The sequence below is a fragment of the Galeopterus variegatus genome, unplaced genomic scaffold, assembly GCF_000696425.1.
Source record: "Galeopterus variegatus unplaced genomic scaffold, G_variegatus-3.0.2 Scaffold12834, whole genome shotgun sequence".
Classification (NCBI taxonomy): domain Eukaryota; kingdom Metazoa; phylum Chordata; class Mammalia; order Dermoptera; family Cynocephalidae; genus Galeopterus; species Galeopterus variegatus.
In genome coordinates, this window is record NW_007738945.1 from 27,927 (window position 1) to 39,908 (window position 11,982).

General features: G+C 39.0%; 1 protein-coding gene across 1 annotated transcript; it reads right to left on the reverse strand.

Annotated features, from left to right (window-relative positions):
- Positions 1–2,323: 2,323 nt before the first annotated feature.
- LOC103581342 (olfactory receptor 52K1-like) lies at positions 2,324–3,283 on the reverse strand. The gene has a single exon (XM_008563205.1). The coding sequence runs from the start codon at positions 3,281–3,283 to the stop codon at positions 2,324–2,326; it is 960 nt and encodes a 319-aa protein (XP_008561427.1).
- Positions 3,284–11,982: the final 8,699 nt, after the last annotated feature.

The window sequence follows — 11,982 nt, forward strand, 5'->3', positions numbered from 1 at the left end:
AGAGTTCCTTTTTCTCCGCAACCACGCCAGCATTTATCTTTCAGCGTCTTTTGGATTTTATTAGTAAAATATCATCTGGGGAGAATGGATAGGAAAGGATTGAGCATGGATGGAGGGAGACCTGTTAGGAGGCAAATTCAGTGATCCAGACAGGTTCAAGGATATGTCATGGGGGTGGATGGATGAGATAAGAATCTCTGGGGATAAAGAAATAAAGAATATGAAAAACTAGATTGTTCAATGATTTATCCACACAAATACTGATGTCTACCACTAGGATCACAGGTGGCCAAAAAATAGAGAAGATCCTGACCATGTCACCATTTAATGAACGAGAGTAACAAGGAGAGATAACAGCAACTAGGAGTGGTGGAGGAGGATGTACATGAATGGCATGAACCTCAAGGAAGCACCAGTCTGTGCTTGCTTGTTTGCTTCTCTGTTTTTACAAAAACAAACAAGCAAAAAAAAGAAAAAACCTGAGCACTCTGTTTGAAAACAAGGACACCACCAAACCAGAGGTAGAAGAGGTATGAGAAAATAAATGGTCCACACTTAGTAGAAAGTATAACATTTTCATCAGATGTCAAATGGGAGTAATGATAGCACCAGCTTTGCCTGTTGTGAGCATTAAATGAGAGAGTGTATGTGCAAAGTTTTTAATCTCAAGAACTCAGGGTACCAAGGAAAAAGAGAGGAAAACATAAGAGCTGCACTTATTAGCAAGATTTTTCACTAATACAACAAACTAGTTTGCCCAAAACACTTAGAGACCTCACAGCAGTGAGTCTGTCTTATAACAAGAATTATGCTCTCCAGTGTCTCTGCATAGTGTCCAGAATACCACCATTTGAAACTATAACCTTTGAAAAGACTAAGTTAAAGTGATGTTAGTCACAGTGATGGTGGTGAAGACAGTAGCATTATAATGACTGTGATGGCAATGCTTTATTTATTCACAAAAATATAATGAAAGACTACTGTTATGAAAATTTATGTATCCATTTGCTCAAAAACACATACTATGTTATTGTCACTAATGAAGATATACACTAGCAGCAACACGGTCTGTTAAAATAATGAGATTTTTATATTACACAAACATTTATTAATCGCATATCAAATGCCAGGAACATACTCAGAATACAATAGAAATCACTATCTAGTAGGGATGGGGGACAGATCACTCATCCAATCAAAAATACAAGTATGTGTAAATACAAATTTTTATGGTTAATGAAAGAAACATACACAGTGCCCTGACATCAGAAAACAAGTTACTTTAAGTAGTTTAAAAAATCTTCTGCACTGAGGTTTGAATTGAGGTTCAAGATGAGTAGAAGTGGCAAAGATAAGAACAGGGAGATGCATTTCCATGAGGAGGGGCCTAGACAACCCCGGTGGAGGAAGCAAACACATCTGAGGAACTAACGAAGAGCATTTACGGGTATACGTACAAGTAACACTCAAACAACGCTACATATATTTCAAGGATATGTAAATGCTCAAAAATATCACACACACATTAAAGTGAGTGTCAATGGTAGAAACCGGGAAAGGCTAGAGAATTAGGAATAAAGACAGAAAACAAACCGACAGAACAAGAATTAGAACAATAATTACTGTCTGCAATATACTTAGGAGTAGGGTTAACTAAAAATGATGAAATAAAAGAGGAATTATCATTACTTGCAGGAATTAAAAATATATAATACAAGTCGTAGAGGGTCATCCATCTCAAAAGCGGACTGAAAAAGTACACAGAATAAGAAACCAAGCTTTATTTGCAATTCTGGAGTCAGATAGAGCATGAATATTTCAAAAGCTTCTCTCATAAACCTGAACTCTAAATTATCTCCATGGTTTTCCACTCCTCTTTCTCTGAAGCCACAGTTCTCTGGTAGAGAGGCCTGTCCACTCCCAGGGACAGGCAGAGCGTGAATGCCATGGAGGTGGGAGGTGCCCCATTTTTTCATATATCCAAAATAGGCATCCAGTTAATCTTTCCCTGAGCTCCTAGGTCATTTGAATCCAGGCTCTATCGAAGTTCTAATTGTTTCTTAATTGCCTAATGCATTTATCTCATCAACACAAATAAACCATAAACTTAGAAGAAAAAGATATCACAAAATTACTTGTTGATTGACCAGCTGAGATACTCCAGTCCTTCTTAGTTTTCCATCCCATTATCTAAATACCATAGGCCTCAAAAGACATTTCTCAACTTTCAAACACTCAGAATAAATTCATTTGCTTTCTCTTCACCGTCCCCACAAGTGGGGGGGGGGGTCCTTCCTGGTCCCTGAGGTCTAGTGAATAAGAACTATAATGAGGTGGGCTCCATCTGCTTGAGACTCAGAATTGTAAACAGCCTCTCCCGAATCTGCTTCATCTTGACCCCATAGACAATGGGGTCCAGTGCAGGGGGAAAGAGCAAGTAGAGATTGGCAAGGATAACTTTGGCAGCAGAAGCTGTGGGTGGCCCAAATCGCTGCATGACCACAGAAAGAAAGCCTGGTCCATAGAAGAAAAGGATGACACAGACATGTGCTGTGCATGTGCTGCCTGCTTTAGCACGTGCCTCAGGTGAAGGAAAATGCATCACAGTCCTCACAACCTGCCCATAGGAGTAAGCAATAAAGGCCACATCCCCCACACCAAGAAAGATTGCCACGGCAAAGGCATAGAGGTTGTCCACAGTGGTGGCCCCACAGGCCAGCTTCACCACTGCCATATGTTCACAGTAGGTAAAGGCAATTGTGTGTGAGCCACAGTAGGGCAGCCGATGAGCCAGGCTTGGAAAAGAGATGGTCAGTCCCACACCTCGCAGCACCACCAGGCCTCCAACCTTGGTGACAACAGCTGGGGTAAGGATGGTTGCATAACGCAGTGGATTACAGATGGCCACGAAGCGGTCCAGGGCCATGGCCACCAGCACCCCTGACTCCATGGCAGAGAATGCGTGGATAAAGAACATCTGGAAGAGACAGGAGTGGGAGCTGATGGCTGTGGCACCAAACCAGAAAATGGCCAGCATCTTGGGCAGTGTGGAGAGGGAGAGGACCAGGTCAACAAATGAGAGCATGGCGAGAAAGAAAAACATAGGCTGGTGAAGGCTGTGCTCTGTCCAGATGAGAAAAAGCAGGACACCATTCCCAGTCAGTGCCAGGAAAAACATGAAGCAAAATGGAAGTGAGATCCAAATGTGGGCAGCGGTCAGTCCTGGGATGCCAGCCAAGAAGAAAGTATGTGGTAAAAGGTAAGAACTATTGGAAAGAACCATGGTCATCATCTCACATGAAAGAACAAAGGGCCACTGCAAAGAAAGGCATGCAAGTGAGATTCAATGTTGTGTGGTTGGGAGCTCGGGATATATGGTCTCACTATCACCATCACTATTAAATCACTCTCCCCCAGAGTTCTCAGAAAAAAAGTCAAAAATAATTTTCAGTTGAGTCAATATTTCTTCAAGATCTTCAAACACGGAAAGGGCAAGTCAGTGGGAAATGCATTGAATAAGATGTGACCAGCGGGAAATGGGTTGGACAAGAAGTTCAAAAACCAGGTTCCAGGATGAAATATTTCACAATATGTGGTACTTGGGGCAATTCACACAGCCATATTTAAGCAGATGCCCAGGAATTGTTGTTGAATAAAAATTTTTCCCATCAAGCTCCAATTCTCTAGTTCTGAATGCTGGTGCTTGATTTAATCTGTACTGACCTCAGATTAAATTAGTTAACTAGATTTATCCCATTAACCTTCATCTGAAACTGCCAAAAATCCCAACATCTGGAAAATCCCTTAATTTGAAGACATCCCGCTCTCCCAAGCTTTACTTGACTGACAAGTTTATAGAATAATATGGTCCCTGTCAGCTTCAGCATTAATCAGGCTCTTCCTTGGATTATTCCCATCCATTTCATTTGCTTCTCTGCCCAGTATCTCAATGGCTGTCTGACTTCACCACCTCCTATATCTCCTTCTCCTTCTCGGTGGTGCTGTACAAAGCTAAACACAAAGTTCAGAGTTATGGTGACCTGGAGTAAACAGAAGTTCTTGGTAATAATAATGTGAAAGCCAAAGAATTCTATATATCAGCCATCTTACTGAGAAAATCAGCAGGTGTGCCCTCCAGCTCCTCTTTTCAGGCTATCGCATTAAAATTGTACAACATTATGCATGTCCCCAACATGTACCAAGTCCAATACCATCATTTTTTAGGTTAGAAAACTGAGGTCTGGAAAGAAGCAAGTTGCCCAGGGTCACAGCTCTATATATTAACAGAATCAAACCATAGTTCACATTCACTGACCCCCAAGACAGGAAGACATCATCTTGTCTCCGTGTTATCAGTGGCCACTGTGGGGTCAAAGAAGAACCTCCAAGAACCTGCAGTGGCCACCACTAACACAGAGACAGGATGGCCAAGGGTGGGCAGTATAGAGACATCAAATAACAGGGCACAGAAGAAATGATTTAGGGATTAACACCCCCAATACCTCAAGTACTACAATCCTCTCAAGTGAAAGACAAACACAGGGACACAAAGATACCTGGATCTAGGATTTGAAAAGGTTTTGGATTGTAAGAAAAGTGATTTACACTCTGGGCATAAAAGGTGCAGCCAGGTTGATCTTACAGCCTCAACAACAGCAAGAAGAGGTCTCTAAGCATCAAGGAAAGAAGTGGAAGTCTTCCCACAGAGAATAGTCCAAGAAAGAAGAAACAGCACAGCTCTAAAACAGCCAAGAAAGTTTGGGCTCTAAGAGAAACCACATAATCATTGCCCATATTTTCAAACCACAGCTGCTGAGGAGACTATGTGATGACAACAGAAGATGTGAGGGCTGGAACAAGAGGAGATAATGACTGGACATATAGTTCTGGAGTCATAGAATAAATTCAACCAGGAGTCAAGATCCCTGTCCAGAGTCTATTTCTGCCATGTATCTGCTGTGTGATATTAAACAAAGCATCTTGCCATTTGCAAATCTTAGTTTCCTTACATGCGAAATGAGTATACTAAAATCTACCTCACAAAATCATTGTTAGAATCAAATGAGATGTAATATCTGAAATTTTTGGCAAATGCTGAAAATATTATTATTGTTCTTATTATTATTATATTCGCTGAATTATAAGTAATAAATGGTGAATTGGGAGCAGTCTGGTTATGACCTATAGAAACTTTCAAAATCGAGAGACAATCCATTTGATTGGGCAAAGACGACCAGATAGATACATCCCATGGGTGGATGATGTGCAGAACTGGAGAAACCCAGCCAAAAACACTATATCCTCCCCCCCCATTGCTTCCTTCTTTTTTCCTCAGCAACCCGAGAGTGTGGTATTGGGAGAGCGATGAGTAGTATTAAGAAAGGTGGCTCTGATCACCTGAACATCTGCTACAAATTATCCTCAAAGCTGCCCATCCTTAAGCTTCTGTCTTCAGAACATTGTAAGAAATCATTATACCTGTTGCCCCAACTATCCCTTCAGGGCCCAAATGTCCCTAAGCATATCCCCTTGTGCCTCAAGGAAAGTTCTGACTCAGTAAGCTCAGCTCTGCTACCTCCACCAGAGAAGTAGGTAAAGGGAGGCAATGGATCTGGAACCAAAGGAATTAGGGACTCAAGATTTAGAAGCCTTCATAAGTGTTTTCTTATGACTCATCCTGTGGGCTTTTAAAGAGACGCAGGCTTCCACATAGCCCATTGCTAACCCAGGACTAGAAGGATGTTCGCCTGCTTTAGACTGAGGAATTCAAACATATCCAATTCCTCCCTCGCCTGTTTCATACAACACCAAAGGTCCAGATAGGCTCCTGACAATGTACACAGTATTGCTCTATTTCTGATTTCTCCTAGTGACATCAAGAGCATGCAATTCCCCCCTAGACCACCTATCAGATTTGCAGATCTGGGAAAATTGGGGGAGAGTTAATATGTGGATGTAGCCTGTGTATATTTCTTTTCCTTGGGCCTATCCTTAGACATTACTCACCGAAGAGCTGCATCGATTGACCTACAAGGGGATGAGAAGCTAAGCTACCAGTCAGATCCCAAAAACAGGTATTTAATGAACATCCTTTTAAGCATTGCCTGTAGGGATCCGAGATGAAGCTCCCACTACCTAGACACCAATTAGTATTTCTGCCTCCTCTTCAAGCAAAGTTCTAACAAGGTCTCTTCCTCTGATTGGGGCTCAAGGGAACAGCCCTAACAGAGAATATTTTGAACAGCACTCTCCAGGGTGCCTTGCCAAGAGGGGGCCAACACCCTGCAGCCAGGAGCTAGGGGAGGTTTTCTGTCATGGGGAATGGGACTACCTGGCTTGATGGTCCAGAAAGATCTGATCTAGGGAGGGTGAGAGAGAAAGCAGGGAGATGAGGAAGGGCATGCCCAGAACCAGCCCAGAACATTACCTAGGAGACCATGAGTGGATTAACATGTAGATAAGACCATGAATAGATGAATATGTGGGAGCTTTTATGAAAAGGGAGAACCTGGCCAAAGAATAAGATTGAAGAAAATAGCAAGTGTTTCCTGTGCCTACACTTGAAATGGTAGGTACAAGACTAAGCCAAATCCCATAGGTACTGTTACCATATGTTATCTGACATTGGTGAAATTACTCAACAACACTGGCCTTCTTAATTGATCTCCCTGCAAGTGACTCTCTTCTTAGCCACCAAAATCACTCCTGGAAACAGTATCAGATTAATCTGTGGGATGGTATCTAAGAGTATGAAGAATTTGGACATTACATTCGGTAGAGAGGAATTAGAGAACTGAGTGTGTTCAGCTTCCATAGGACAAGACTTATGGTGGCATGCATGATTCTTCATGAATTCTTCAAGTTCAGGAAAAAGTTCCTAGTCAGGAAATATTTTGTTTTATGAAGGGGAAAAGCAAGAACAAATGCATACAAATTTATCCTCAGCCAGACCTGTGTGTTTTCAGAATGACAATCCCTTATCAGAAAGACAGAGGTCAACACAGGATATATCGGAAGAGAACATTGCAGGGTTGATTGGGAATGGTCATTACCCAGAATCAGATCATCCACTTAGGGGAGCCATGTTCTAGGGATACTAACCCAGTTCCAGAAAGAATGAGAAGACATAGCAGGTGTCAAGATTAAGAACATTAACATCAAACATCCAGTTTTATTTCAGAAAAGCCAAGCTTGATAACAATGAAGTTAGGACAGATGATGCTAGGATACCTCTGAGACAGCAGGAGACAGGTATCATGAAATAGCAAGACACCAGCCTGGAAACCCAGTGGAGAAGGAGGGAGTAGCAGGACAAATAACAAGAACAATACAAAAACCATTCAAGAGGAACTGAGGAGATGGACAGGTAACCATAACAGGAACCAAGGCCCAAAAAATAAAGAAAAGTCTTAGAACAGGGACATTTAATTAGTGTGAATATGGACCACATGACTGAAACTCTTAAACCTTCATCTGAAGTCAGAAATTGTATAAAACATCAAGAGAGGTGGATAAGGCTGAAGCTCCAAACACAATCAACAATATTTGGATCAATGATACAGACCAAATATATATACATATATATCCTGGATTTCTCTTAAGGTTTTGGAAAGAAAAAATCCCCACTGTAACAGTTGAGGGTGGGAAATCCTGTTATGGTAACTGAAAGGTAGGACCTTAAAGAGGTGATTAGGTTGTAGGACCATGCCGTAGTGAATGGATTAAAACTGGTGGTCATAGGTATGGTTCTGAGGCCTACAAAAGGAGAGCAGGTGAGAGGTTAGTTTCTCTCTGTTTTGCCGTTTCTGCCCTGTGAGACCCCTGGGTCACTGTCGCCACCGCTGAGCCTCAGAAGATGTTTTCCCTGGACTTTGGACTTACCAGTCTCTGAAACTGTAAGCAAAAAAAATTGTTTTGTTTATAAATTATCCAGTTCCAGGTATTTTGTTATAAGCAAAAGAAACGAACTAATAACACAGGGGTACAAGAAAAATTTGTGGCCACACCTTGAAAAAGTGGAAACAACTTGAAGAGAGACCATCATATTATGTCTCTGGGGATCAGGAAAGTCTTCACAAATGAGGCAACATTTAGAGACAAAAGTTAAAGAGTGGGAATAGAATGTTCCAGAATGACTCACTAGCTTTAAAAAGGACACCAAAACTCAGGAAGTAAGAAATTATTGATGACCATTGTATTAGTCAGTTTCCATTGATTATAACAAAATACTTAGAACTGGGTAATTTATAAAGGAAATGAAATTAATTGCTTACAGTTTCTGAGGCTGATAAGTCCAAAGTCCATCTGGATGTGACAACAGTGACCCAGGGGTCTCACATTGCAAGATGGTGGAAGCAGAAAGAGCAGATAGAGAGAAAGACTCTCCTCTTTTAAAGCCTTCAGAACCATGCCGCTGACCACCATATTTAATCCATTCACTACACATGGTCCTGTAATCCAATCACCTCTTCAAGGCTCCACCTTTCAATTGCCATAATAGGAGTTCCTACCCTGTCAATAGTTATAAGGGGGCTACGATTCTAATACATGAAACTTGGGGGACACATTCCAAGCTTCAATGAGTTTTGGGGGGACATAATTCAATCCACTAAGAACATCTAAGAGATCCATGATAAGGGAGCAATGGAGAGGGATGTGTTTTGAAAGGAAGGTTGGACCCAGACTGTAAGAAGCCTTACATGCTCTTCTAAAGAGCACTACATTCTGGGCCAGCCCGTGGCTCACTCGGGTGAATGTGGTGCTGTTAGAGCCGAGGCCGTGAGTTCGGATCCTATATAGCAATGGCCGGTGCGCTCACTGGCTGAGCGTGGTGCAAACGATACCAAGCCAAGGGCTTCAATCCCCTTACTAGTCAAAAAAAAAAAAAAAAAAAAAGAGCACTACATGTTAAATAAAAGGTCGAGGAAGACAACAGAACAGACAAGGAAGCTGTTTAAGCAGGGCAGTGATATTAATGCATTAGTGCTATAATATATTTCTTTCATAGTATTCTGAGCATAAGAAGAAGGTGGTGATATTAGAGTGGGGAAAAGTTGGTAAGATCCTGGAATAGAGCAGTGGCAATGTAGTAAAAAAGAGGAAATTAGATTAGGGTTTACTGGTAAATTCTATCAAATATTTAAGAAAGAAATAATAACAATTCTATGCAAATTTTTAGAAAATAGCAGTAAAAAAAGGGAACATATTCCACCTTATGTTATGAGACCAGTTTTAATCTGATAACAAAATCAGCACATTACAAGATAAGAAAACTCATATCAATATCCCTCATAAAAGATGCATAAAAATTCTTGACAAATTATTAGCAAATCAAATTCAGCAATATATAAAAAGAATAATATATCAGAAGTAAATAGGGCTTATCCCAAGAATGCAAGATAATCTATAATTTAAGTAATCAATTTAGAGAGCTGGCTGGTTAGGTAGAGTACGGTATTGGTCAGAGCACAGTGTTGTTACACCAAGACCAAGGGTTCAGTTCCACTTACTGGACAGATGCCAAAAAAAAATCAATTTAATTCACCATATTAACAAAATAAGAAGAAAAACCATACATCTCATTTAATAGAGGCAAAAATAAATCTATTATACAAAAGCCAACATTTAGGATTTAAAAAAACTCTCAGCATACTGGAAATAACAGGGAACTTCCCAAACATGATAAACAGCATCTATGTAAAACACAAAGATAACATTACACATAATGGTAAAATACTGAAGGCTTTCCCCCTGGAATGAAGATTAAGGCAAGAACACTCACGCTCACCTCTTCCATTCAACATTGTACTGGAGGCCCTAGTAACGGAAATAAGAAAAGAAAAAGAAAAAACAAATTTACACATATTGAAAAGAAACAAGTAAAGTAGTTATCATTTAAAGACAATATGACCATATGCACAAAAGCCTAAAATATGTACTAATAAGTAAATACAGCAGGGTCATAGGATACAAAGTCAATAACAAATTTATTGTATTTTTATATACTAGATATCAAAAACCTGGAAAAGTTAATTTATAAATTTATTATTTACAATAGCATAAAAATATAAAATATTCAGGGATAAATTTACTAAAGTATATATGAGTTTCTACACTGAAAATTAGAAAGCATTGCTGTGAGAAACGACAGAAGATTTAAATCAATGAGAGAAATGCCATGTTCATTTATTGGAAAACTTAATATTACTGAGATGTCAAGTCATCCCAAATTGATCTATAGATTTGATGCAATCACAAACAGAATCTCAGGTGGCTTTTCTGTTTGTAAAATTTGTACAGCTAATTTTAAATGTTTTATGTAAGTCAAAGACCATAGAATAGTCAAAACAATTTTGGAAACTCTTTAGAAATGATCAAAGTTGGAGAACTGGCATTATCTGATTTCCAGAATTACTATAAATCTACAATAATTCAGATAGTGTAATACTGGCATAAGGATAGATATATAGATCAATGGAACAGAAAAGAGAGTCCAGAAATACACACACACATATATAGCCCATTGGGATTTTTAGTAAAGTTTCAAGGTAAAGAAAATGGAAAATGATACTCTTCAATAAGTCATGCTGAAACAACTGGATATTTATAAGCTTTAATCTTCACCTTTCATCACACAAAAATTAACTTAAAGTGGATCTTATACCTAACATAAAAGCTAAAACAATAAACTTTGGGGGGAGAAAAAAACCCATAGGATAAAATCTTTGCAATCTTGTGTTTGGGAAAGATTTCTTCAATAGGACATGAAAAATATGAACCATAAAATGAAAATTGATAAATTGGAATTCACTAATATTTTACAATTCTGCTCTTCAAAAGACACCATTAAGAGAATGAAAAGGTAAGCTATAGACTGAGTGAAAATATTTTTCACTACATATGTCTAAGAAAAGACTGGAATCCATGTTATATTATGAATTCCTGCAAAGAGATAATATGAAAGAAAGCCCAAACAAAAACTCTTAAAATATTTGANGTGTAAATCTCTCTCACTTCTTGGGACCAGCAAAATGGGGGTAATATCTGCTCAGTCTATTAGAGCACTACATGTTAAATAAAAGGTCGAGGAAGACAACAGAACAGACAAGGAAGCTGTTTAAGTAGGGCAGTGATATTAATGCATTAGTGCTATAATATATTTCTTTCATAGTATTCTGGGGATAAGAAGAAGGTGGTGATATTAGAGTGGGGAAGAGTTGGTAAGATCCTGGAATAGAGAAGTGGCAATGTAGTAAAAAAGAGGAAATTAAATCAAGGCTTTACTGGTAAATTCTACCAAATATTTAAGAAAGAAATAATAACAATGTTATGCAAATTTTTAGAAAATAGGGGTAAAAAGGGGAACACATTCCAACTCATGTTATGAGACCAGTTTTAATCTGATAACAAAATCAGCACATTACAAGATAAGAAAACTCATATCAATATCCCTCATAAAAGATGCATAAAAATTCTTAACAAATTATTAGCAAATCAAATTCAGCAATATATAAAAAGAATAATATATCAGAAGTAAATGGGGCTTATCCCAAGAATGCAAGATAAGTAATCAATTTAGAGAGCTGGCTGGGTAGTTAGAGTACAGTATTGGTCAGAGCACAGTGTTGTTACACCAAGACCAAAGGTTCAGTTCCACTTACTGGACAGATGCCAAAAAAAAATCAATTTAATTCACCATATTAACAAAAAAGAAGAAAAGCCATACATCTCATTTAATAGAGGCAAAAATAAATCTTTTATACAAAAGCCAACATTTAAGATTTTTTTTTCAGGGTTACCTGCAAATCATTTTTTTTTTATTTTGTCAATATACAATGTAGTTAGTTATTGTGTCCCATCACCAAAACCTCCCTCCCTCCTCCCTCTCCCACGTCCCACCCAGATGTGTCCCCTCCATTTTTTTGTTGTAAGAGCTTTAGCTCCCTCCAATAAGTGAAAACATGTGGTATTTCTTTTTCACTG

What these genes read in the sequence shown, in the direction of transcription:
- LOC103581342 (XM_008563205.1), bottom strand. Translation starts at nt 3,283, where the DNA reads ATGGTTCTTTCCAATAGTTCTTACCTTTTACCACATACTTTCTTCTTG.